This window comes from Cephus cinctus, unplaced genomic scaffold (genome assembly GCF_000341935.2).
Source record: "Cephus cinctus unplaced genomic scaffold, Ccin1 Ccin1_scaffold1042, whole genome shotgun sequence".
Lineage (NCBI taxonomy): Eukaryota > Metazoa > Arthropoda > Insecta > Hymenoptera > Cephidae > Cephus > Cephus cinctus.
Window position 1 is genome coordinate 398,999 of NW_014333573.1, and position 27,974 is coordinate 426,972.

The 27,974-nt window shown below is 42.5% G+C and overlaps 2 protein-coding genes across 4 annotated transcripts; one reads left to right on the forward strand and one right to left on the reverse strand.

The window, feature by feature from the left end:
- Nucleotides 1–67: 67 nt before the first annotated feature.
- LOC107271765 (ubiquitin-conjugating enzyme E2 N) lies at nucleotides 68–4,439 on the reverse strand. Its single transcript, XM_015748154.2, has 3 exons — nucleotides 3,950–4,439; nucleotides 3,015–3,270; nucleotides 68–2,659 (listed from the first exon to the last, which is right to left on the reverse strand). The coding sequence occupies exons 2-3, from the start codon at nucleotides 3,257–3,259 to the stop codon at nucleotides 2,449–2,451; spliced, it is 456 nt and encodes a 151-aa protein (XP_015603640.1). The 5' UTR covers nucleotides 3,260–3,270; nucleotides 3,950–4,439; the 3' UTR covers nucleotides 68–2,448.
- Nucleotides 4,440–4,805: 366 nt separating this feature from the next.
- LOC107271761 (S phase cyclin A-associated protein in the endoplasmic reticulum) lies at nucleotides 4,806–25,714 on the forward strand. 3 transcript variants are annotated; one of them, XM_015748149.2, is made up of 13 exons: nucleotides 4,806–4,956; nucleotides 5,794–6,017; nucleotides 6,112–8,044; nucleotides 8,113–8,776; nucleotides 8,857–9,108; nucleotides 9,184–9,618; nucleotides 9,696–9,805; nucleotides 9,879–10,002; nucleotides 12,432–12,595; nucleotides 19,981–20,386; nucleotides 21,263–21,454; nucleotides 23,745–23,918; nucleotides 24,081–25,714. In XM_015748149.2, exons 2-13 carry the CDS (start codon nucleotides 5,807–5,809, stop codon nucleotides 24,162–24,164), a joined length of 4,749 nt encoding a protein of 1,582 aa, XP_015603635.1. In that variant the 5' UTR covers nucleotides 4,806–4,956; nucleotides 5,794–5,806; the 3' UTR covers nucleotides 24,165–25,714. The 3 variants fall into 3 exon arrangements, 1 of the variants encoding a protein (XP_015603635.1); XR_001538738.2 differs by lacking the exons at nucleotides 19,981–20,386; nucleotides 21,263–21,454; nucleotides 23,745–23,918; nucleotides 24,081–25,714 and adding exons at nucleotides 12,717–13,043; nucleotides 13,155–13,289; XR_001538740.2 differs by lacking the exons at nucleotides 19,981–20,386; nucleotides 21,263–21,454; nucleotides 23,745–23,918; nucleotides 24,081–25,714 and adding exons at nucleotides 12,730–13,043; nucleotides 13,155–13,289.
- Nucleotides 25,715–27,974: the final 2,260 nt, after the last annotated feature.

Genomic DNA, 27,974 nt, shown 5'->3' on the forward strand with positions numbered 1-27,974 from the left:
TCGATCACCGTTCACACTACAGTGTTCTACAATAACGCAAGAGGGGAACGTTAATTGATAATAAGCCTTGCTTAAATAACCTAATTTATTGTTACAGGATAGTTACAATAATAATAATAATTGTTATTATTATAATAGCGTCGTATGTGTGTCCGTGTCTCTCTGTGTCACCTGCAGTATGTATTATGTATTTATGTACGTACACTAGCAATGCGTTTTCAGATAGAAAACAAAAAAAATTCAAATTTGTTTCTTCCAACCACCCCTCATACAGCTCGGTTCTTTCAAGGTCTTTTTATTACATAAAAACTGCTCTGCCATTTACTCTGTCGTACATTTACATGTGTATATCCTAAGTGACAATCTTAAACGTAATTTCGTGTAATTCGAAGCTATTCGCGACACGAAGGAAGTAATTCGTCTTGCGAGACATTTTGTTACATTTTTTTTTGGACCTTCCCCTTCACCCTCCTCCTCCAATTCATTAGCTCCTACGTGTATCATTATATGTATTATGGACATAATCTTTTGTATTTTCTTTTGAAATACAGAGAAAATTATTTGTTTCAGTAGGTTTATTAGATAGAAATTAATAGAAGAAAACACAAGAGGGATTTGCCACTCTCTCTCTCTCTCTCTCTCTCTCTCTTAGGAATCGTGCTTTACCTTGGACTACTGTTCCTCGATCGCTTATAATTATTTAAGTTAATTAATTAATCGCCTCCAGTGGTCTCTCGAGTATTTTGCATCAGCTCTACTGTACGCGCCACTTAAGAACATAATAATCGTTTACAACGGCCACACATCCCAAAGCATGCAGTACAGAGTACATAACTTTTTAAAAATCTAGATTCATTCACTCTTGATCAAGATTGTCCACTAGCTCCTCTGACGCAGTTTCGATTGACAAATTGGCAATTGGCCGCGTTCGATTAAGTTGATATCGTCAGACTGAACATTAAATGTCACTGTTCTTATTATATTAGATATATTATAATGGATTCGCTGTTCGTTTACGATTATCATTATAGTACCACTACGTTTGTCAAGTAACGCCTGCGCAGTACAAGTTCCATTAAAAAGTTTGAATATTATCTATATATCTTTTATATCCACACTTTCGGATAATTATTTGACGAAGTTGATTGATCATTGTTTTTTCTTCCCTCCTGAATTTACGTGATATAAGTTTTTTCTTTGTTATCTTTTTGGGTCTACCAATATAATTATCCCAGGTTAGAGAGTTCTTTTTTTTACGTTTTCATTTTTTCTGTGTGCTTTTGAGCTTCAACAGCACTTTCGAAAAAGCTCGCAGGCAAATGTTCTCATCTTTGGTACACTAAGATTCTCAAAAGGCACCAGGCATTCGTGCGATATTTAGATAATGGAGAATTAAAAAGAAAGAAAATTGAATAGAAAAGAAACGCACAAGAAGTACAGTTTTCAAATCGGCGAAGCGTATCGGATAGAAGCGAAGCGTAACAAGAAATTTTCTATAGGTAAATGTATTTCGTTAATACGATTTTGTAATTAGGCATAAAACCGTTTCGTTAATGCACAAGAAACCATCACTAATCTTCTCTATCCCGTTTGTTTGATCGTAGCAATCTCATTTTCCTGACCACCGGACGAAGCCTAAACTGATCTAACGAAAACGACGACCGAGTCAAGGTTTCCAATAATTTTTCTAAATAAAAAAAAGAAGCAAGGTAACAAATATAAGGATACCTCAACCATAAGACATTACAACTTGTAAACGCACACTGGAGTTATTTACACATTGTCGTCGACGTAAATGCACAATAATCATTAGATTATATTTTCTTTTTTCGCAAATTGTTGTCAACAACAACAATCACTATGAAATCGTTATCGTTTTGGAATCCTGAGAAATCTACCAGTACCAAGGACTCTACGTAAGGTCAAGTGACCAAATTTATATAGAAAATCAAGACCAAAGAAATGAAATGGAACTAAATTGATAAAATCGCATATTATATTGTAATTGAAAAATTAAAAGAAAAAAGAATCCATTCGATCGAGTCTCAATGATCATGGCTATATAAGATATAACGTATCAGTAATATGCGATGGTCACGACGATAGTACTCTTAGAAAAAAAAAGATTTGTTTCCTTTATTGTATCTCAATAGCAAAATTGTCGACACAGGTGCAATGAATGTAGTGGTAGTAGCAGAAGTAGTATTAGTAGCGGCAGTAGTAGTAGTAGTAGTAGTAGTAATAGTACTAGTAGAAGGTAGCAGTATTGGTGGTAATTGTGGTACAGGTAATATTGCAGCTGCAGCTGCAAGTGTTTAGGTGTGGTGTGTGTCCTTTGCGATGGTTTCGACTGAGAGATACAGCAGGAGGTTCACTTGTCGGCACGGCGTAATGGAGGAGGATACCCATCTTCTTATATGAATTCTTATTAACCAGGATCGGCTGAGATCAGTTGTCCATCGCGAATCTACGGGTCCATTCTTTGGCGTTACGTATCGCTTCGCTTTCGTTGACCTTCCAGAGTTCAGCTACATCATTCGCCAGAGGGTCATCCGGATTTGGCGCACTCAGCAAGGCTTGTATTGAGAGGAGAACCGTTCTGATCTGAAGAGCAGGACTCCATTTGTCCTTCAGGATATCCAGGCAAATCCTGCCCAGTCTATCCGGTGAGATAGAAGACAAAAAGAACTTGATACAACACAGAGACTCGACAGCCATGTGCGACTTAGTGTACTATTTTTTGGTTGTGAAAAAAATAAACTAGGAGACTGTTAATTACTGCCATGGCGGAATCAAAAAGGAATGTATATACGCAGACTGAATATTTATGTAGTTTGATCATTGTATTTATCAATGACTTTGTTGAATCTTGTTTTGTACTGACAATTCTTTTGTTCGGTTTTTTTTTGGTTGGATTTCGTGCAGTAACGTGCAAGGAATGTTGTTTCTTGTTTAACTGTTGTACGCAGAATTATTTAGATTATTCTTTCGCGGTTTCTTATTCAACCATTTACCTGTCGATATTTGGATGATAGATTTTGGTAATAAATCTAACTTTGGGCGCAGACATAGGATAGTCCTCCGGTAGAAACAATTCGAGCTTGAAGAGTCCACCCTCGAAGGGAGAATCCTCTGGACCGGTGACGATCACGTGAAAGTACCTAGCGTTTGTATCATCCGGTACGGCGCTGATACCAGGAACCGGCTCTTGCATCAGTCTCTGAGTTTCCTTGATGATCCGACGGGGTAATGCAGTCATCTTTCCTAAATCTATGCCGATTTATGCCCTTAGAATTCTTTATGATACGATTGTCATCATTAATATTTTGACGAATATAAAAGAGATATAAGAAACGGGAGAAATGTCTTAAGCCTTTTCAGAAGTCTCGTAATACGAATACTTACAAGATAGTGAAGTCACTGTCTTTCAACTGTGTTGAACATTGTTGTTAATTAGATAGCTAAATGAGCATGTTCTTTGTGTATGATAAAAAATTCAGACGTAATGAAACAAACGTTTAAAAATAATTCGTGACCTGTGCAAGATTATAGGTAGTGCCAGATATCGACATTAGGAAGTAAATCACGAAACTGAGCAATAAAAATATAGATCATTGGGATTCATTCGACATCGAACAAAAGATATTTTATGTTGCGACGCGGGAGATAAAAGTGAACAAGTGCAATGCGTCCCTAATTTTTAGATGTTACTATAGGGAAATAAATAATAAAGAAGACAAGGGCATTGACATCAAAAACATCAGTAGCACGCAATAATTATGATGTGGGAGGATATAAACAAAGGAGGCCGGTGCTTAGAAAAATCAGTAAGGAGAAAAAAAAATAAAGGAATAATCCAAACCTTCAAATTGTCATGAATTCGACCGAGGCGACTAGAAACTTGAAAATGGCATAGAGTGTGAACCATTCGAGAAAATGAAATACGTACAATCGTCTAATCCGATGTATATTGTCCGCGTCAGCCGATTGAAAAAAATGTGTGGCAGTCAGTGGCTGCGATCCGGTGCCCTCTGTGTTAGTCTTCCTTCTTGAGCAAAGCCACCTCCAGGGGAAACACAATCACACGGAAAAGTGAGAGAAAAAAACTGTCTACGGCGAGAACTCGCCGCTATTATAACCTCTTGCTTATCGGCTACGTGAAAGCGAGTACGAATATCGTGTTGAGATTCTACGAGCAAAGCCCAAAAATACACCTGCCAAATGCTAATTTAATTTTCACACGTAACGCGTGTGTTGTATCCTTCACAGCCGTTTTATCCGATTCATTCTTCTGCCGCTAGATAGCGTGTAAGATGATACTACTTGAGTCAAGCTAACATTTTAGTTGTCACCGACATCATAAATTCTTGAAAAATACAACATATATTCGACTTTAGTTACTATTCTCTTAAAGTTCTTTTATTACGTTCCCATTACGACTCATTCGATTGTATACAGAATAATATTTTAGGATTCCCAATATGTTAGTACACACAATCTCTACACAAGGTATGCTAGTCATGACTGTATGAGCATTAGTGAATTTAACTCTCGGTTACTCTCGGTCTTTGTCTTGAAATGGCGGATAGTCCTACGTGAATCAAATATATTTGAATCATCATAAAAATTCTTATTGTAATCAAAGTAGCTGTATAACTATGCGTTAAATCGTTTCGAAAATACACGAAATTCAGTTAACTACGATTATATTCCAGAAATTGAACATATATTTTTATAAGATGCCTACAAATTTCAACATTTTCTGACGTTTAGGTAAAACATAAAGGAACTATAAAACAGTGCTGCCAACCATTAGGATATGTACGTGAAAACGAGTTGTCGTTTGTCTTGTCAAATGACATGTCTCGTTTATGAAAATGTTTTCTCGTGTTGTCGTCGCATAAATGTATTTTATACGACAATTTGGGTCCTACCGTAAATCCGCACGCACCAAAGGTTCGTCTCGGTCTAACCTATAGCAGATTATTATAATTAAATGTTCTTCGTTTCTGTTTTAGGAGATGCAATAATACGTTACTTTGTTTGTTTTTGTTTTTTCGTCTCATATTTTGCAGGAGCATCTTAAAATATTTTTTTCATGTCCACATTAAGTGTAGATCGATGCTTTTTAATCCGGTCACTCACGATAAAATATCTAATATATTAATATAATCCTTATGCCGTTTGTTACATATTGACATGTTACTATGGTAGAGTATGACATTTTACATTATAGACAGCATAACCTTAAAAATGTCATTGTCAGGAAGGTGATGACATATTTCCATTGACATTAGGCCTGTTTTTGACGCATATTGCGTCGTTAATAAATCATTGTCATTGTTCTACTGTATCTCAGGGAATCGATGATAAATATTTTTTAAATTGTGGATACGTAAATAAAAATCATTTTCTCGTACAGTAACTTGATTATCGTCTTATCAGAAATAGACTGCGATAAGTAGCCTTCGTTTAATAAATTCTGTTGTTATACTAATGATAAACTATATACATGTTTACCTTCAATCATCTTTATCATAAATGTCTGACATGTGATTTATTGGTACCGTCATGGTTGTCATTATTACGCGCGGGGAATATTATTAAAATATTTTGAAAATTGTTATTGTATTCTTTTAAAAAAAATTTAGTGGCATTTTTTTACCCGTGTAATTCAATCGTTTAATAAAATATAATTTAGTCAAGTTCATCTTGTTCTTGCTTATTCAGGTTTATGTCAGTATTGTAATTAATTTTGTGTTGACGTTGAACGAATTAATGTATTCTTTCTAGGACCAACGCGAAAATGGCCGACGTTCGATTACTTATACAAGAAGAGGGTCGAACAGCTCGTAATTTAATAGCATTCAATGTACCAGTCAGCACAAGTAATACAGAAAAGGTCACACGAAAACCACCGAGTGTGCCAAGGGTCGTTCAGTCGGCAACCATGAAAAGATCCCTAAAATCAACAGCAAGAGTTCGATCAGCATCAACAGGTCGCGATAAGAAATCTGGTATTTAATACATGTTTCAATAAAAATTCATATTTACAGTCACATAATCCGAGGAATATTTATAATTTATGATTTGTCTTTTTATCCGTTATAGAATTGCAAGCGAGATACTGGGCTTTCCTGTTTGGCAATTTACAAAGGGCTGTGGATGGTATTTATCAAACATGTGAAGAGGATGAGAGCATTTCAGAATGCAAGGAAGTAATCTTGGTCTTGGAGAACTACACACGAGATTTTCACAATCTTATAGATTGGTTTAAAGTGAAATGGGCTTACGAAAGTTCACCACCTCCACTGCGTAGAACACCCTTGGCATGGGAGGTCAGGAAGACATCACCGTGTAGAACATGGAGTTCATCAGTTGTACCAAGATCCTCATCGAGTCCTACAGGATCCTCTTGTAGAAGTCCTGTGGACCAGACAATTGTGGAAAATAGGACTATGATGGATGAATCGGGTCATAAGACTATTAAAGATAATAAGAATAATGTATCCAGAAATGATTCACAGAATCTTAAAGACAAGTGTCGTACTCTTATTGAACGTAGTGGTATCAATAAAACTAATAAAGGTAAATCAGTATCAACAAAACTCGTGGCAAAAGCTATATCAAAGAAAACTGTTGGTACTGTTACCGAAGTTTGTGGGAAGTCCAACAGATCTAGAAGTACTAATGGTGAGGATAACCGGGAACTCTCAATTTTTGTGCAATCCGTCCAGAATTGTGAACATAAAGCTCACTTGGAAGAGGAGTCTGTAATTAACGAGGAAAGAAAGAAGAATGACGATGAATGTAGAAAGAACAAGGAGTTCGAAGCAAAGAAAAATGCAATTAATTCTAATGTTAATAGTGTCATAAAACCTTTGCCTTTAAATATGTCAGTTAATGAAGACAGTAACTCGGATACAGAAAATTCTCCAAAGCTTAAAGAGATCCCAAGAGCCTGTAGAAATAATGAGAAAATTTTGGGATCAAACGGTGGAATAATTGGAAGTAAAGAGAAGAAAGTCATTCCAGAAAATAGAGCTGAAAACAAGCCTTCTCCTTGTACAACTACGTGTAACAATAAGTCTCAGCCAAAACCAACTCCTGCAAGACCAGCCTATGCAACAGTTTCACGTATGAGGCCATCGACAACTCAAACAAGTCAGAACTCTAGTTTACAGGTCCCTAAAATGATTCGCAGTAAAACCACTCTGGGTGTGAAGTCCAGTACTCACAGTAGTAAAGTGCGTCCAGGAACTTCAGTGATAGTACGTAGAAAAATACAATCATTACCAGCAAGTGAAAGGATTACGAACTCTGCAAAGTGTAATCAGAACAAGGATCTCAGTGGTTCGGTAGAAGTTCTTACAAAACAAAATAGCAAGCCTAAGTTAAAGGATGATGGGGAGGAGGGTTGGCAAACTGTAAGGAGTCGGTATCGGCGTGGCAGTACTCATAATTTAAATATGGCTACTCGATTTCACAAACCAAGTACAGCGACCTCATTACCAGCCCTGTGCTTGGATGGCTCCTCCGATAAATGCAAAAGAAGTTCCTGTACAACAGAAGATAGAAGACAGAAGAGGAAGTGTCTAACCGGGAAAGCTGGAAAGAACATGAACAACGAAGTCGAGAAAGTGAAAGATTCGAAAAGTAAGGATGCTCTGAAGACACTAAAGAGTGATGAGAAATCAATCACTGTGAACGATACCAATTCTACATCCATGATAGCAGCTGTGTTCAAGAGCGAGGCTGAACTCTTGGAGAAGAGAATTCAGTTGTTCATCGCTGCTCAGGCTGAAAGAGAACGGATTATCCTTGAAGAAGAACAAAAGAGAGAAGAGGCTGATTCACAGAGGTCTCAACAATTATCTGAAGAAGAGGCTTCGTTGCAGAGACAAATTTTGGAGCTAGAGTCGACGGAAATAGACATTGACACAGAAACTGATGAGACCGACGGAGAGATGGTCCTGGAAATTGAAGGAGACGAACCAGAAGTGTCACTTGACGATAGCACAGACGACATTAGTTTAGAGGATAGGTAAGTTACGATAAACGTCATATCTTCATAAATTACGAATGCAGAATATACAACATTTATTTTTACAGGTATGAAAATATGCTTGAAGGTATGTCTTGGGCTGAACGCGTGGATACCCTTGCTCAGTTACAAGCATTAGTAGCTCGACATCCAGGAAGAGCTCTAGAGCTTCATCAAAAGCTTTCATCACCATCCCGAAAAAGATCGTTGCCGGAAACATTGCGTCGTTATCAAACAAAGCAAGCCTGTGCCCAGCACAAGCGTCAGAAGCTCCTTATGGAAAAATCTCAACGTTTGCGAGAACTTCTCAATAAGGTAGAGGACGTAAAAAGCGCCAAGAATCAATTGATAGAGGACAAGAGACTGAGAATGGAGATGAAGCTAAAGAGAGCAGAGGAGAACAGGACGCAGCATCTACTGGAAATTGTGAGAAAAGCTCATGATGAGGATTCCAAACTTAAAGAGATAGCTTTCATAAACGAACTGGAAGCACAAAACAAACGTCATGACTTCATAGCACTTTGTCAAGAACAAGAGGAGCGTCTTCAAGGTATCCAGGAAGAGCGACAACGTCGCCAGGAAGAAAAAGCTGCAAAGGAAGCCGCTGCCGAGGAACGCAGAAGGGCTTTGGAAGTTGAACGACAATTGAGAATTCAAAAAATGCGCGAAGTCCGACGTGAAAGAGAAGAACGTGTCGGCAAGATGCAATTGGAGCGTGAAAAGGAACGTCAAGTAAGTATAAGAAACAGTGAACTTCTCTATTTGTTTTATTATAAGCTCATTTAATTTGACGAATTCTTGGTTTAATTCAGGAATTGGCCAGAGAGAAAGCTCGGGATCGCGAAGAACGCCTCTCGGCGTTACATGCTGCTCAGCTAGCCAATCAGGAAGAGCTCCAGAAAAAGATCGCACAGAAGCAACAGGAATCTGCCAGAAGACATGGTGAAAATATTGAGCATATTCGACAGCGGGCTGTAGAGTCGTCCATTTTGCGTTCAGAAGAAGTACCACCTACATTAAGATCTTATCCAGTGCAGAAACAATGCTCCCTGTGTGGTACACTGGTACGTGTATTATTTTTCTTTTTATTGATAAATATATGTAATATGTATCTAATAAATTGATATTTTAATTCATAGATTCCAAATGAGGTCTACCTACTCAGTCATTTAAAGAGCAAATTGCACGCGGATGCTGTGCGAAAGATGCATGACGGCCGTGAACCGCCACGAGATGAATTACAGAGATTTAATATTGCACAGATAAGAGATATGCCTGTATCGTTATCGAGTAACGATGAGAATAAGGCTGCCAAAGAAAAACAGAAAGCTTCAAAGAGAAGGAGTAGGAAAATGAAGCAAAGGATGACTTTACGTGGACAGGAGTGGATGGACTCGCAAAAGATCGTGAGTTCACAGTCGCAAGTGGAATCTGCTAATAAGGCAAAATTTCGGCAAAATCTTAAAGAGTTGTCGCGACTTTGCAATAACCACGGGAAAGGCAATTGGTCCGTTGTTGCGTTGTCACGTCTCGAGCGCTGTCTGGGAGAAATTGATAGAGCCTTTTCCAAATCCGTAAGTATCAGTCAATCCACTGAAGCCAGATAAAGAAGTTTGAAAGTCAGTTATATATAAGCTTGTTTTGTTTACAGTGTGCGTCTGATCAAGAAGCCTTCAATTCGTTAAACGGCTTTGAGACTTTGTCAAATCTACTGAACCTGGGTTTGAATTTGCAGAACAACTCACACAGCCTACCGGATAAGTAAGTGAATAAATTTTCTTGATATTAATAGACTGAATATTTCAAATTCTGACAATTATTTTACTTTTTCCAGAAATATCGTTTCGATATGCCGTGCATATCGATCAGCGATTAATGGCAACATGAACAGCATCAAGATGGTTCTCCTCAGCAATAAAATTTTGGTGATCATGGATTTGCTCCTGCAACGGTTAGAGGTATGTACAATTTTTAAAAATAATTTTCGAAACATCCAGTCATTAAAGAGTTACCGGTAACGAATCGATAGTCGATAAAAGTAGATTTTACGGAACAGAAAAACTGGGAAAACCATAGTCTCGATAGGTAAGAAAATTCTCTGGCGTCTTTACGCAATTCCCATATCTAGTACGCACGAATGACCGTCAGATTGTGTGATGTCGCCACATGTTCCTGTATGACTTGACGTGTGATACAGTTTCGGAAATCGGAGTGGCGGTTAAATTACTTTTTAATACGGCGCGTGCGCTCATGTGTCACCGTAAGAGAAGAAAAGGATAATAAAAAAAAAGAAACACGCCTCCTACATTAATCCAGGCTTAATAAGCGACGCGTAGACAATGCTCACTGACCGGACAGGCAAGTTAAAACCAGCATATTAAATACGCACCAATGAGCGGCCATATATTTCTTTTATTTATTTTCTGATCACCTCTCGCCGTGCAAGTTCAGGTCTTTCCGCGCGCGCCGTTATTTGTCATTCGAGTTTTATTTATTCTTTCTTTCCCTCATCTTCTCTCTCTTTCTCTCTCTCAACCATCTTTTATCTTTATCCCGTCGTCCTTCTCTTGGCCTCTCTTCTTTCTGAGCCCGGATAAGCGCGAGTCTCACTGTCAGCCTGTCCTTTCTGTCCGCCCTGTCAAAATAAGGATTAAGCGGGTTCTTAGGACCGATTTCACCGTGCTGCCAGGCCTCCCGGATTCCTGACCAGGTCCTGATTCCTAACCGGCCACGACGACGCCGCGTTTGACCATGTGACACGCGCTCTTTTCGGTGGGGATTCTCTTTCTTTGTAATCGCCTCCGATTCGTCTCCTTTATCTCGACTTTCCTGTCATACAAAAAGAGAAAGGGACATGCATTAAAAGAAGAAAATTTCAAATAGTTAAAATAACGGTTTCTCACTCACTAAGCGAAATATCTTTATGTATTTAAAATTTTCATACATATACGCATACGGTGATTAGAAACCAATCCTTCCTGCTGGATGGCGCTAGTATCGCTGTAATGCCGAAGTTCTGGCTTGGTTCTGTCAAAATGAGAATATGGTGCGGATGCCAGAAGATACTGGAATTACAGTACAGCAGAGATACACGAAAGATTTCAGGAGCGTCTCTCTAACATTTTTCACAAAAAAAAAATAATAAAAATTATCTTATGAAAGTATTTCATGAATTTCTGTGATAAAAATTCCTGATAAATTTTTCACTGAACATACCGCCAGCATCTTTTCTTTTATATGTAATTTATTTTTTTTCCTCGTAAAACAATCCATTCATAACTGCGTTTAGTAACTTTCAAGACTGTCAGACTCTGAGGATGCTGGATACATTATCCGTTTCTTTTGTTTCAACTGTCAATGATGTTTCTCATCGGCCTGAGATTTCTGTCGGGGTACCACTGTGTCTTTTGCGTTTCATTGCTACGCTCCTGTCTCCCCCTGAACTTCCCCCTGCAAATGCATTAGCGGCGAGAGAGCTTTTAGTGACGTCACGCACGGCGCACACAGCCACGCTCGTACTCTCGGAAGCGTAGAGAAAACCGAGAGCAAGAGAAATGGGAAGAAAAAGGAACAGGAAGAAGGGGCGAGGGAGGGAGGGAGGGAGAGAGAGAGAGAGAGAGAGAGAGAGAGAGAGAGAGAGAAACATTCATGACGAAGAGAAATAGAAGAGAATCGTTTGCGAAACTCTTGGATACTTTTGGCATTATATATTCGCGGAATTTTCGGATAAATTTTTATATATTTTTAATTTTTCTTTATTTTTAATCTACTTGAAAAAATTTTTTTGTTACTATTCACCCACCGTATAGTCTCAATAAAATTATACCTGTACGCGTCATACAATGATGTCTTAGCAGTCAGTAAATATATAGATTACATGCATATCAATATAGCGTACATGAATATCAATGACCGACCATATTTCTTTATTTACGTTTTATATTGACCGACCGTAATAGATTTTCTGGAACGAAATAAAAAATGCCAAGTCCTGTGGCATTATTAGAGATCTAGTATAAGGAAAATTGGAGTTTGGACCATTGGGCAAAGAGATGCATCGCCCAGACTTTCCCAGCCGGAAACGTATTTCCAATCTCGTAGGAGTCGGAGGGCTGCGCGAGGTCCAAAACAAATTTACAATTTTCTCATAAAAACCAACGTGAAATCGAGCGTGCGGTCCGTGGAATTTCACGGCGGGGATAGATTTGCCAATTTACTTTAATATTCGTCCGTTGCACCGTAAGCGGTACCAGCCAACAGTAAATGCACAGAAGGTAGATTAGTTTGAAAAGATTGAAAAAAAAAAAGAAAAAAAAAAATTAATTCAACAAGAAAAAAAATATATATCTGTATACATTAACTTAAAAATATTCTTCAACGTCCGCAGATATTCACCAGTCAGGACGATCAGAGTCAGATGCAAGAAGTTACCGGAAATGCAATTGGCAGTGCATCCGTAGTGACAGCCGCTATGCAACTGTTGTGCAGTTTGGTTCCGGCAAAGCCCATTGAGAATGCAGCAGTGCAAGCGCGTCTTCAGGACGTCGTTGGGTAAGTAAATACATTGCAAGTACAAAGTTAACCTCCTTGTCGCAAATGCAATTGCAACTGTAAGGAACGAATTGCTTGGTTCCCTGCAACTGCACAATACACTACAATACATTGCGTGTAGCGATACTTTGCAGGTAATAGAATTAGACGGTGGCAGGTACCAATGACGTCGCTTTTACGAACCCACCGTTCCCTATGGGAAAGAAATATAAAGTGCAAGGAGGAAAATGGATATGAAGATGCGCCAAGACCACCCTGGATACCATTGACAGAATGTGAATCCTCCTTGCCAAGTCGTACAGGCGGTTGGATAAGAGCCATTCTGTTTTCCTTGGATCACTCGATCTCCCATGGCACTCTCATGACGACACGTAACACCTGGGTCAACTTCCTCCTCGTGGACCTCCCAAAGTCTTCTGGAGGAACCCTTTCGCTGATCGTCCTTCCGGTAACGGGCCTTTCCTGTTCCGTGTCTCTAGACTCGTTGCATCTTATTTTCGTACTGGAAGAAAAAATAATATAATTTGTTTTTTTTTCTCTTTTTTTTCTTTCCATAAAGATTCTTATGCGATCCGGCCAGAATATATTGGACTATTGCTGCAGGGCGAACGTCGACGTCGCAAGAGAAACCACCCTGATTAATTTCCTGTCGGACTGCACATAAAATACTCGCGAGTCACGCTTTCGCAGTGGGTTGCCTGCTGCCTGTTACTTCGACGCTCGTTGCGTTACGTTGCTGTTACGTTCAAAACGTGTTAACCCCCCCGTGTCCACGAGGTTAACACCGACGCCGCGATCGATCATCAAGCTCTAATTCCCAGCCCTGCCTTGCAGCCTGCGACTCGTGGGCTTTTAAGTTAGTCCTGGAAGAATGGAAATCTCAGCAGCGTTACCGTGCAGTGCTCTAAAGCGTCTAGGAAACGAAATAGTATTTAAGTGACAATTATAATTTTAAAAACTGATCGCAACGACGGCGAGCGTAGAGAGGGATAAAGAAAAAGACACTGCACAAGGTTTTGTAACAAAAGACAAAAGCAAAATGCCGCTCTCAAGTCGCGCAGAGTGTTTGAGTAGTTTGGAGTGCCAAGGCGCCATTTTTATTGCGCTTTTATTTTTTTCTGAAGTGCGTCGTCGTCGAGTACGCCTATCGTAACCGTAGCCTGCTATTCAGCGTCGCGACGCTCACGGTAAACTCCTGCCGGCTGTCGAGGGGGTGCCAGTTCATAAAACAACAGATGTGCCCTAATATGATAAACAGATAATGAATCTTGTGTGCTCACCAATTCTCGCTTATCCGACTGACGGGCAAAGGCTGGTCAGACACTCCATTATACACTGTACGTTCAGTGTTTAGTGTACTTAGAAGTTTATATACTTATAATAGGTATGGTCATAGTGGACGGGAGAAAAAAAACACAAGCCAAATAAAAAGACCATGCGGCAAGTGTTCCGCAGCCCCTTTGCGGCATCTCGGCTTGACAGTGATAATCAGGGCTCAGAAAGCAATCACGCAGATAATTGCCAGGAGAGAGAAAGAGAGAGATGGAGAGAGGCTGCGTTATGGGAAAAATCATCTGGTAAACACTCTCAGTGCTAATCCTGTCGTTTCATCGAATTACTCCATTTTGTCTACTCTAAGACTCTGTCTCTGGCTCTCTCTCTCTCTCTCTCTCTCTCTCTCGCGCTCATTTATACCAGTTCTTTCATCTCTCGTTCTCACTTTTGGCGTCCTTGCACCGTCTCCAACTCACTTTACTCACCGCTTTTAATCGGCACCGGGATCAACCGAGTAATTGATCAATTATTTAAGAGAGACCCTCGAGCACGTTCTGTTCGATGATCACGATATATATATATAGATGGAAATTAATTTGTGCGACTTTCAATTTCATTTGTAATATTAAATTTATTAATTATCCTCGTGCGATATACAGACATACAGGTCGGTACTGTTTAGGCGTAATTAGTACATTGTGATATACGAATACGTGGACAGTACCACGTCCTTTGTTTCGCGTAGCCGTTTCATATCCGGCTATTCGACAGCGAGTGTCTCAAACGTTACGTTACATTACTTGTAATCCTCGAGGAATTAATGTATAAGGATGTAAATCGATTTTCGCGCTGTAATAGAATTTTCTTCTATGTGCGCGTACAGCGATACGCCCGTCTGGCAAATAGATACTGACTAGAGCTTTCAGTGCTTGCCAGTAGCTTATTACCGAAAATGAAAGGGCTTTACTTTAGTCGCGTACGTGATTAAATCAGAGTCGCGCGAAACGAGGTTAGGCTGAGATGCGGTGTCTTCTTCCTTTCTCGCTCTCTTGCCTTCTGGTTTCCATCGTGCGTTCGCACTCGCACTGCGGCACGTCATAGGCCCCCGGCTCTCAAACCGTCGGAAATCTATTTTATTAATAACGACGTCCCTGTTTGATCTGATAATTTCATTTTTCTTCAACGAAAGAGAGGAGCGAGCACTTTTTATTACATTTTTACTAGCATCGACTCTCTGGATATGAAAACAGGTAAAATTTTATTTCGCCAGACCTTGACAGGAAAATTTCAAATTAATTTTTTTTACTCAAAGTTTCGAATATCACAAAATATATGTTATTAATTAAGATTTTTATGGACATACCTTTTTACGTTTTTCGCATCCACAGACAACTTTTATTTTAAAGATTTAATTTGTTGCGTTACAATGCAGCGGCTGTGATCGATTGCGGATGTAAAACTTGTTCGCATTAAAATTCGCGTCGCGCAGGATTTTGGATTTCAAAGTAATGCGAAGGCATTCGGGAGGGATATGCTATACAGGGCCTATACGTAAAATGCATAAACCCGTAAAGCTTCCGTGGTATATATAGGCGGTATATAGTAGCGGTACTACGAGAGACCGTAGGAGGGTGGCTTTTCTACGGGGTTTGTACGGCTGGGTCGCGAGAGGGTAGCTACACCAAGAGAGAACGAGCATGAGTCAAAGAGGATAGAGTGAGCGAGAGAGAACGAGAGTCCATTAGCAGATTACGTAGCCACCCGCTTCGCTCATTCACCCCCGTGATGTTTTTCCTACCCTTCCTACCCTGTCCGGCTCACTCCCTGCCAACACGGACGAATTCTCGGGCTCTCTCACCCTTATTCTGACGACTTCCATCCCTCTTATCCATCGTTCTTTTTTCTCTGCGTCGTATACCTATACCCATTCGAAAACCCTTTGTGCGTATAGACAGGGAGAGGGGGTTAGGATCGCCTAGACAAAAATTCTTGACACCCTCTCGCGAAAACAAAAAAATCTTAAAGCTTACCAACTTTCTATCCCCCTAGTACCCATATCCTTTATTTAAACCTCGAATAAATAACTTCTTTAACGGGTCATTGAGGTCGTCCAGATCTTAAAGTGGTCATCGACTTCCGTCATATATATAGTATATATAACTTGGTGCTAAAATCTATTTGAATTGGGTCCAGGTTCCCGCCACGAGTCCACATCCCCTATTGGTCGATGAGAGTCGAGCGGAGTATTTCCCGTTGGCTGTCCTGCAAAAATTTTAGTTTCACCAGTACCAATCCGTATATCTATATATATCGGTGTCGACGTACTATTGCGCTGTCGAAATCCTCGCGTGAATGCATTACGCGTCAACGAATCACGAGTAGCAATATCCTGACCGTGCCAGACGTTAGAGTTCCGGATTATAATACATTACCAATTCCACGAGTCTGCCCTTCCCTACTGTAAGCATTACCGACTATGTTTCACCATTTCACTCGTATCGCATCTCTGTCCTTTCATACGTCACATAATACTCTGACCCTCATCTACGAAGTCACTCGGTGTTACCTGACGAGTCGTTCCTCCGGAATAATACACTAAATATACCGTTAACTCGACCCGTGCACGCTTTTATTTTCACTATTTGGAACCCCGTTCGTTGTATTCAACTCAGTCGACACGTCGTCGATAATCACCTCAGGTTTGCCAGCCGACGCCGTCGTGTACGATCATACAATAATGCGTACATAATTATTCCGCGTGTTCTCTTGTTCTAGAGTTAGTTGTAGAAGAAAATCGTAATTACGCGCGGGATCTTAGGGACTTTTCGTTTGTTGTATAATCGCGCTGAGGTTTCTCATTGAACCTTTCAGATGGCGCCACTTTCGTTCGATAGTAATGGCGGTGATTGTCAGTCTCGTTAACGCAGTGAGAATATATGCAGCCGCCTGGCGTTACTTCTACTTACCGGAATCCTGCCGCCTGATCAAACACTCCTGTTCGTTAGATCCTTTCCCATTCGGATTATCGCGCAATCGTCATTATGCCCGTCGCTCATGCAAACACACTTTTCTTGCCGCGTTCGGCGTCGCTGACAACTACAGCCTTTAAGCCGCTGAACTGTCAACAATCAGATTCGCTACTTTAGGTTAGCTACGTAAGTACTAACTACTGTTTGACCGACCAGAGTTATGCGTTACGGTCAATGTTTATAGTGTAAAGGCTATGTCTAGAGGTTAGAGGCCGTCTCATCGTGCGCCGGCTGGACGTACGTCTCCCACGGGAGTGAATCACTGCTGGAAGCACCGGGCTGAGACAGCTGTACAAGGAGCATCTGCTTGCCAATTCGTATCCTTGAGTAATACTCTTACTTGGAACTCGGCACCTGGTCTGGGTCATCGTGAAGTTTTATGATCTGATTTAGATTTTTAAACAATTATTTCTACGAGCTATGATCGTTTAGGTTGCCGTATGATACTTTCTGGCGAATTTTACTCTCTGTTATTGTGCGTATACATATATATATATATGACAGTCAGGATATCAGAGACAGACTGGCCTATATCTAGTTACCATTGAGTTCATGGGAGTCCTTGTTCACGGGGTGAGTAGTGATACTGTAGTGTCAGGCAATGGGGATGCTAGAAAAAGCACAGTGTAATGGGGGATGAAGTGGAATGGCGAGGGGTTTAGCCTCGCTAAAATTCTAGGGACAGGAGAGACACTTGTCAGTAGCAGGCAGGAGGTCGGTCATACTATAGGGGTGGAAATGCGGGGAGGATTCTGTAAATATTGTAACAAGTGTGCCGTCGCCGACGCTTCTTATCCTGCTCCTCTTCTTCGACGTTCTCGTTGTCACCGTCGGGGCCGGCTTACAATCCTGAGGACTCTGACAATCAATATCGTCATTCGCGATTCGCCCTAAGGAAACTTCTTTAGGTTAAGCCTAGCTGAGACTCTTCGTTCTCACGTGCACGGCAGCTCTCTTACAATAGTTGAAACTGTCACTTTCAGATATGTAACTGATTTTTTTTTTCACTGACTGTCAATATTTAAAAAAGTAAATCACTATAGAACTATAATGAATTTTTTTTTTCAGCTTCAAAATTCCATGTTACACGCTCTTTTACTGAGCTAAGGCGCATAACAAAGTGTTATATGCAAGGACCGTATGCAATGGTAATTAATAGTGAGGTACCTAGCAGCAGCACCTAATACCAGTTGATAATAACAGTAGCAATGGCATAGTAGACCAAAGCAGGAAGTCCGATCCGATCTTCACGCACGTCTGCGCAGGGGGCATCATCGCCCCGAGATTGCGATCTATCATTGAATGTTTGCGGGGCTCCCGGCAAATACATTGAATTTATTTATTATTCTCGTCCCTAGATTCACCCTTGGCCGCCGCCGCTCATACTGCTTGGTTACCACCCTTCGAGCCGCCACGCCCGGCCTGGCAATCACTACCCTTGGGCCGCCATTAGCTAACCATATGATTATTTCATAGTGCCCCCGTGGGGTGCATATCTTTACGCTCCTGGGCCATAACCGACCGGGTGCCAGGGTCGTGACAAAAAATGGGCGGCAATTTGAAAAATTGTGAAAAAAAAAAAACTTTCACATACCCGCCGATATATGGTGAATTAGCAAAAAATTCAAATTTCGCCACGAGGAATCATCACTTTTGCCGGAGTCGTTGATGACGTCGTGAAATCCCTCGAAGGGATTTACAGCAGTGCATAATGAGGTTATAAATAGGGGCGGAGAGGCTAGTGCTTGGTACGCGTATGCGCATAAACCCCCCTATCCCTCCGTATAAGCCTGTTTTGGATTTCTATAGAGTGGCTCACGAGGGATGCCTGTTTCGTGTACTCAAAGATTCACGTATAACGTATACGAGGAGAAGGACGCACGTAGGTACACGCGGACGGAGTCGGCTGATCCCGACAAGTGCCACTGCCATAAACGTCCTAATACGGGGGATCAAATAAATTCTCTAATAAAATGCGCGCGAACGACTCACGAGAATTGAATCAGTGGGTAGCACTTTCCGGGTCCCTTAGTTTTCTCAATGGAAACTGATGTTACAAGGCTCCATGGCGTGTAATAACAACGTCCAATCGTCGTGGGGTCGTATCTGGCAGCGATAAAAAAAAAAGCATACCAATAATATATCCATGCACGTGGTAACCGATCTATAAAGTTAAAAATCCCATAAAAAAAAATAATACGATAACACCTCAAAGAGACCACTGTCTCTTGCGTTAATGGTTTGTGAAAAGCCAAAAAAGGTGTACACGTGCCCGCGTCGTATATACCCATTACAGCCCATGGCTTTGGAGATCACTCAACGGTGCTATTCCGTGGTCTTGTACAGGAACGCGCTATACGCGTCCAATGGATTCCACGTTGTGGCTCTCGGAGTCTGTGGCACGCGACAGAACTTTTCTATTATCGCCGAGGCCGCGCGTGGGCTTCGCTTCGGAGCTAGTTATGATTAGACGCGACAGTTGGCCAGGAGTGGTGTCCCATAGGTTTTCCCCATGGCACTACGGGGGTCATGGGTTGTGTTGTGTAGTGGGTTCACTGGGTGTGTATGCGCTTGTGCGAAGGAGGCAGGGGGAGTGGAGGGCGCGTGTCAGTGCGTGTATCGGTAATACGCACTGACAGGGACGTACCTACCCCCCCTCGTGCCAGAGGCAAAAACACCGTAGAAAAGGATGGAAGAGAGAGATATATTCAAACGGGAGAGAACCCCGTGGCAGAATGAGCAGTTCTCTCGATGGTCGGGGGGTTCATGGGTGATGGAGTGACCGACGTTGCATGGGGAAGAGTAGAATTTTTATGGGGCTCGGGCCCCGTACGCAGAATTACCCACTGATGTTATAATCCTCTCGTGTTACGCCGTCACACATGCTCTCCTGTAAGCAATAGTGTTTTTTTTTACCCTGCCCACTCCACCTTTATCTCTGTTATGGGGACCCATGGGGGGTCTGCCCATATGCACACTTGCCTGCCTACGGGATGCACCCGGTGTACTGAATTCTTACTTTTGCGTTTTACAATTTTCTCCGGTTTATTATATCTCCCGGGACTTCGTTTTCTGTTTCAGGTACCTCGTTTCCGGCGGTATGGTCGAACGCGTACACGGGCACAGCCGTGCGGCCGTGGAGACCGATTATCTGCTAGATCAGGATCACGAGTCGTCGTTGCTGAACTCGTCCTACGAATTGCTATCGCGATTCTGCATTCAACTCAAGGCTGATAATTTACATGCGGAGGCTGGTGCATCGGAACAGACCTCGTCGAGGGTGCATCTGCTTGGGAGCCTATCGTCCACCGAGGCCGCCGGCGCAGTGGGCGCGCTTTATGCAGTTTTGGCGCTGACCGGTCAAAATCAAAAGGGCGTGTCTCCGATACCGAGCCAGACGGGACCTGGGTCACCCGCCAGGATCTTGGCTAGCAGAGGACTCACTCTTCTCAGGACAATGGCTGAACTGGATCTAGATAAAGTTCAAGTAAGCCTTAGGTGATGCCGTTGGCGAAGGAAGATGAAGAAATTGAGGGATACGCCACTGGGATAAGGAAAATAGTCTATTAAGTAATTGACTGCTGATGTATCACGTCGTACGGATTCACCGGGTCAACCCTTCTGGGCTACTGTAGGATGCGAACCCTTTCGTTCGCCACTTCAGGACGTCCCGTTCGTTTATCCTCTCAAGGATACTTAGCTGACCCCATGAACCCGCATGGAATACGGAAAACCCATTGACAGGAGACTCACGAGCTCCGCGTGCCTATTTAATGTGAGATCATTCAGGTTCTGGATAATGGTAAAGGGACATGCAGAAGAAATTTACACCCTCCAGTTGGTACCGTTGATACATTTTTTTTTTTTTTTTTGGTAGGTGCAACCTCAGGGCTGGTACCACCTAACCATTAGCCAGACGGGCATAGCGAATGTGATAGAGATATCGCCTTGGCGGGGGGTTGACAGAATCAAATGGGGGTTTGCGCTGGCCAAACCACGAATTCAATTGAAGCGCCACCTCGCGCCCAGCCGTACCCTCCTCATAAAACCATCATGGTCGCTCCCGCTAGGGACCCGTCGGGTCCCACGGGAGATCACTCGATTATCCCGGGACTCTCCTGGAGTACCCATCGCTCTCTTTTTGTTCTTTCATTCGGGCCAACCGCAGCCTGGTCTCGGGCTTCGTTATTTATTCTCTTTGCTTCTTATTCGGCGAGACCAGCCCGTCCACCATCTCCTTTACCGCTATTAACCAGTAGGCGTATAAGGTTTGCCTAAACCATTTGGAAATTATCTGTCAGATTCTCTTTAGATTTTTTTTTTCTCATTTTGACCTTATATCTTCTAATTGTTCACGTTGCAGGATCTTTTGGGCGCCGAGGGTACCAGTCTGCAATGGCGTCTTGTGGCGTCCCACACGATCACACGTTTGTCACGTGATCCGCTTTCCGAAAAGTTGGAAGCAGCTCAGGATTACGTCGTCAGCGCTACCGGCATCCTCCTGGAGCTCTTTACCGTTCTTGGATATTTTGCCGTTAATAATTCTGAAAATCAGGTAAGACTCGAGGGGTCGTGTCTTTTTTATTTTTTTTTTGTGTGTTTGTTAACGTTACGCGCTCACGGGACCGTAACTACGGCCGTTCAAGCTTATATCGGTTCCTCGCTCGTGGTTAGGTTACGTTAGGTTCTCGTTTCTAATCTAAAGTCGCATTCCTGCGATATAGTCGCGTCTCTTGGATTCCTCGGCTTCCCGGTTGGCATTCGGGAACGGCTACGGGGACTCCCGAAGTAAGAGATAACTTGAAGAAAAAAAAGAGAAAAAAAAGGAAAAGTGGTCGCCGACTATCTCAGAAAAGTTTTATTCCTCTTCCATTTTGTTCTCTCCTCCTCCTTCGCGGCAATACCCCTCGATATCCCTTGCAGTAAATTCGAATTTCCTGGAAGCTATTTCAAATAACTATATATGCCTACCTGCACATACCGAACTACCCCTGTTATCCGTAATACCAAGTGCATACCCCGTTGCTCGTACTGAAGGACGGATAAAATATTTAATTGGACGGCGTGAGAATTTCGAAAATTAACTCGGAACTCGAGAGACGACCAAAAAAGTATCGGAAAGTGTTTGGTAAATAATGTTGTCACTTTCAGGCGAGCAAGCGCCAATTGTTTTTATTAATTAAACGTAACAGTCATAACGCCCCAGGAGAATTGGCTAGTGGCGGCTTTGCATATAGACGAGATTTTTCGCGAGTGTAAACAGAATCTCCGGATTGGCGCGCGTTCCTTGTTTTCCTTGAGGTTCGATCCCGAAGGAATATTCCGGGTAAAGGGGAGAGAAACAGAGGTACCTAAGAGCACGGTTAGCTTCATACGTACACGGATGTACGAATATAAATTTGGAGCGATTTTTTTTAATTTTTTTCAAAAATAAGTTCGGACCACAGTACAGCGCGAAGCTAACCTAACCTAAGTGTGTATGTATTTAAAAATTTAATTTCTCATTTTCAGCCTCTCTCTCTCTCTCTCTCTCTCCCCCTCTACCCTCGTCCCATCCAGGATCCATTTATGCCAGAGTCAATGACGTTCGGAATCAGCTTCTCTCGCATCTTCTTTATAATTCTCCCCCTCTACCCTCGTCCCATCCAGGATCGTACAGCGCGAAGCTAACCTAACCTAAGTGTGTATGTATTTAAAAATTTAATTTCTCATTTTCAGCCTCTCTCTCTCTCTCTCTCTCTCCCCCTCTACCCTCGTCCCATCCAGGATCCATTTATGCCAGAGTCAATGACGTTCGGAATCAGCTTCTCTCGCATCTTCTTTATAATTCTACGAAACGCATCGCCGAAGACACAACACACTCAGCGCGACTCCCATCAATATGGGTGGCGAAGGCCTGTTAAGATATATTTACTACTCGTCGGCACCGTCCCGTTCCATTCCGCACCCATAACGCAAGTTCCGACGTTGAGTGCATCGGCGACGTGGGTGCATTCGTCTCATCCCTTTTTCGTGTCACTTGAGTTGCGCCCTTCTTCCTCTTGGCGCTAACGAAAAAGACAGAGGGGGGGGAGAGCGATTCCTCTCTCGTATCTCTTTTGGCAGACCAACCCCATTTCCGTTGAAACTGGTCAGAGCCATCGACGTCCCTAACTAGGAAATACCATTGGCAGGGGGCACAGTGTAAATTGAAATTGCAAGTTAAATATTTTTTTCGAAATTCAAATTTTTCGTGTCACTGAGTTGCGCCCTTCTTCCTCTTGTTGCTAACGAAAAAGCAGAGGGGGGGGAGAGCGATTCCTCTCTCGTATCTCTTTTGGCAGACCAACCCCATTTCCGTTGAAACTGGTCAGAGCCATCGACGTCACTAACTGGGAAATACCATTGGCAGGGGGCACAGTGTAAATTGAAATTGCAAGTTAAATAATGAAAACACAAGAATTGGTGAGGATCAGTGATAACTCCATCCTCATGAGTTACGATCAGTCCGCACAGGTGCTTCAAATTTCTCTGGTGTACACTTGGGCATTGCAGGTGGTGGGTGCTGGGTCTTTGTGTCTCCTGCGCACCACGTTCTATTTACATCCGTAACACCTGAGGAGGAAGTGTACCGACATTTCTAGGTTCCCACGAGCAGTAACACTTTTTCTTCTTTATATTCTTCGCTTTTCCCATTGTCCTGTACGTTCGTTATTGGGCTGCTTCCAATTAGAGGGCCGAACGCTGGACAGACGCTTTGCAGTGTCTTAGCACGACTCTGTGCAGTTGGGCCTATGGTATTTTATTCAGGCCGTCTATACACTATTTATGCATCGCACTAAACCAAGACCGGGATTCCGTTGCAGCTAATTTTACAATCGGCTGGCGCTGGACCCAGTGTACTTCAGCAGCTGTGCTCCCTGCCGTTCCCGTTCTACGGCGACCCGAGACTGGCGTCCAGGACTTTGCCCGCGCTGCTGGCTGCTACCCACAACAATCCCGATGCCAGGGCTGTGTTGTCCTGCGAATTGTCTTATCAGGTTGGTATACGAAAATTCATATAAGCCTTTGGGAACTTTAGTGGGAGTAAAAGGAAAACGTGAAGGGACGATATACAACTGTTTGGTAGTAAAATGTATTTTTAAAAAGCATTACTTGGCTCTTACAAGACATTTTCTAAATCGACATTCATTATTTCTCAGCTGCTGGAGGAGTACAGATGCTCGGACGATGGTAAACTCAATCCATTGGTGCGGCTTCTCAAGGATCCACCCAGTGCTGAATAATGGTTATGACTTCGAGTGATAATACGTATGGATAAGAGTAACTTTGGCAGCTATGCTTTCGAATAGTCGAATATTCGACGCGGCAAGGAGGAAAGGTCAGGACCTTTTCATTCGTGTAACCTCGGTAGCTCGAGGGTCTCGTATGCCGATGAGTTTTTAGCTGCGCGATTTCTTCTCCGGACCTGCGTGCGAGCGAGGAAGGAGAGAGGGAAGGAAAAAAAAATGTGCATACCTGCCTGCATTCCAGTGCATCTCACGTGCTCGTTTTATCGGTGGGAATGGGCCTGATGAGGGGGGCCCATCGGGTGCATCTTCTCATTTCGAAGGCTGGCACTTTGAAGTATACGATGCATCCGAAAATCAACTACGATTCACTCCAGTGACGTCATTGTGATCTGTCATTGAATTCTTTTTTTTTTTACCTTTTTATTATTATTATTTTTTTTTGCCTTTTTTTTTAAACACTTCAAACTCGTTGCCGTTGGAATAGGTCTTTATTTTGTTTTGCTACTCTTTCGGCCGAATTTGCACCTGTTCGGTGGCGGGGCCCTTCCCCATTTATATTGGGTCTCACTGCCATCGTGCACCCTTTAGTGTCGATTGCCAATAGGATGAAGTTGAAAAATTTTAAAATTGTAATGTGAAAGCGAGAGTTATAGGAATCTCGTAAACAGCGGTGCAATGTGCAGCCAATGCAATCGACGTGCAAAAGAATTATTATATCGATCATTAATCGTATTACACGAATAGAAAAATCATTCGATCGATCGATTAATTCGAGGGAAATCCTCACGCACTAGCAAGGTATAGCCTCGTTAGACGAAATTTTCCGGAGTTTTAGGATATTTTTCTATGATAGACTTTAACAGTAATTATGGCTTGAACTTAGCTGTACAGATCCAATGATTAATATATGCTCTATTATAGATATATATATATATATACACTCATATATTATTAATATAATTATACATGCATCTATGTAAACAATTCTCGTGATCCACGTAGAAGTGAATTTTTGTTATTCAGTCAAAATTATTTTTTTGCTATTATTATTTAAAGAATTTTCTATTAATTACAATACTCTGGGTATGGCCATTTTCATTGTCATACCGGGCACGTCGGTGTTAATTATTTATTTCAATTGAGCTGATTGAGCTATTTGATTTTTTTCGTTTACTTCATTGTCCGTATCTCCCTGTCGTTACAGCGATATGCTTATACGTATATTGTACTCGCGATTTGATTTTTTTTTGCAAAATTGCATTGTATCCCTTCGTCCGAGATAAACTAGTCAATGAAGGTATAAGAATTTGTATGATCGTTAGTGCGACGCAGTAAAGAGAGAGAAACCGTCGAGTATATGAAATTATAAATATTCATCAAGTGCGATTGGAATTCCACGAGTAAGATGGAAGAGACTCACGCAGCGCCATTTATATTTATACTCATACGTAATTAAAAGAAAAAAAAAAATTGTTCAACAAATAAATAATAACGTAGTCACGTTCTGCCGACGGGACGTCGAAATAAAGGAAGTAGAAACAAAATAGTTAATATTTATAATCGCATTCCTCAATTTCGAGCACGAAAATTCCTAAACGTCACTTTTCACGATTCATGAATATTCACGTTAATCCCAATTACAATGCGACTGGTAAGTACACGGTATGCAATGTACAGTATACGTATATATATCCATTGAGAATTATACATTGTGACTTTAAAATGCAGAGAACGGTCGTAAGAAGCATCGACGGGCGTCGTGGCGCTGTTGAAATATTTATATGTATCTACGAGAATCACAATGTACATAAGTGCGTCTGGCTGGGTAACGATAACATAACCTTCAAGAAGAGTGGTTCCTATTTTGGTGGCCGACATTTTCACGGGACGTACAAACGTGCCGATGACATATGAGCGAGCGTCGAGTAATAGTCGGTCCTTTTTATTTTTATTTCCTTACTCTCTCTCTCTCTCACTGTCCCTCTCTCGCTTACGTATATGTCGCGCGACGCCTTTTACTCCCTTCTCGAGTCTCTCTCCCTCTCTCCTTTTTTTTTCCTTTGCTCCATTTTCCTCTCACGAAACGTTTTAGCGGCAACAGCCTCCGCCACCATTGCCTCCTCTACTTCTACTTTCCTTTCGAGCGTATAATCTATGGACGCACTTAATACAGCTGCTCGTGCAAGTCACGACGTGGGTTCTCCGTCCCTCTCGCTCTCTCTCTCCTTCCTCCGTTCGCTCCGTCTCGCTCGCACTCACTCACGGCAGAGACGACGCGCGAGTACGGTTTAAAGTGCCGCGACCCTGGCGCCATCTGCGCGCGCAACGCTTCAACCGCTATTGTCGTGATCTAGTCTACCTAATTTCTGAGGACGATTAAGTGTTCTAGATGGACTATAAGGAAATTTCAGACAGCCTAACTCGACTTGGACGATAATCATAATTTACGGAATGATTTTGACTCTGTAAACATACATTAGTCAACTTGGATGGTATAACGGTTTTTAGTTATTTTATTTTGACGTCACTGTACGAATATACCTGCGCTTCCAGAACATTAATGTCGATATACCTTTGTATGGCCGGATGGATACAGAATACGCGAAGACGTCGTCTGGACTGAGAAAGAAGCCCAAAGCTTGATGTACGTTGGGAAAATTTTGGGGGTTAAAAAATTGGAGGGGTTGAAAGAAAATAGCGAACGACAGGAAAGACGATGATTGCAACCCTTTGCTGTACGAATGAAGGCACCCCCTGGCTGCAGGGGGTGCTATATCCATTACGCTTATTACAAGGCCCTGCCGATCCATTTCTCGAGGCTCGTCCCTTCGCCAGTTGTAGCATCCCTTAACCATTCCGGTCCCTTGCCTACGCGCGCCACTCCTCGCATTCAACCCTTACCGGCTTTACCTAGCGTCACCATCGCCATCGCCACCCACCCTTTTACGCGGATGAGCATCGATCCACACTAGGGGCTGCGGGGCTATCCGGGTAGTCGTTCGCGCGGCGCGACAGGTAACCAAATTGGCCCCATTTTCTGTTTACAATGGCGCGCCCGTACGGTGGATGCTTGGCAACGAGCAGAGCCGTGCCCGAAGGGGGGTAGATACGAAAAAATAGGGGTTGCTGGGTTTTTGAGTATCGGCAAAATTTTTTATCTCAAAACTACCCCCTTCTACGCGCACCTTTTCTCAAAGGGCAATAATTAGCTCGATCTTGATATTTAGGGGTGGAAGGACGATTTCGAACCCCATTTCACATCTTTATTTTTACTCAAGTTTGACTACCCGTTGCTCGAGGGCGGAATTGGATCCGTTTCCTTAACTGGCACCGTTTGCCGGGACCGAAACCCGATCGCTGTTTGCAGTTCATCCCTCGCGTAACCGAAGCATTCATCGCCGAGCAAACACTCCGGGGATAGAAGCAACCCCCCCGCCCGCCCCCCGGACTACGTCTACGAACTCCATAGTTCGGGGTGCAAGCTCAGCCCGGGTATGCAGTGGACTCCTAGGGGCTAGTCGCATCCTCGGATCCTCGGCTACCCTTACGATCCATCCTTCAATTTTCAAAACCACCCCCTCCCGCCACCCTTGCAGATGCTCCGCTTCCACCGGGCATGCAGATACACACCTAAGACGAGCAGTTAACAGTGACGCGTGCGGCCCTTAAACTTTGACCCTGGGGGATGTTTCTGGGTCCCGTGAGATCTCGGTGCACCGGGTGTCCATTTTTACTCGGCAGGTTTTTAATTTCACTGATAATTCCAGATGCCGAATGCAGTACAGCTACCACCCCCCCCCCCCC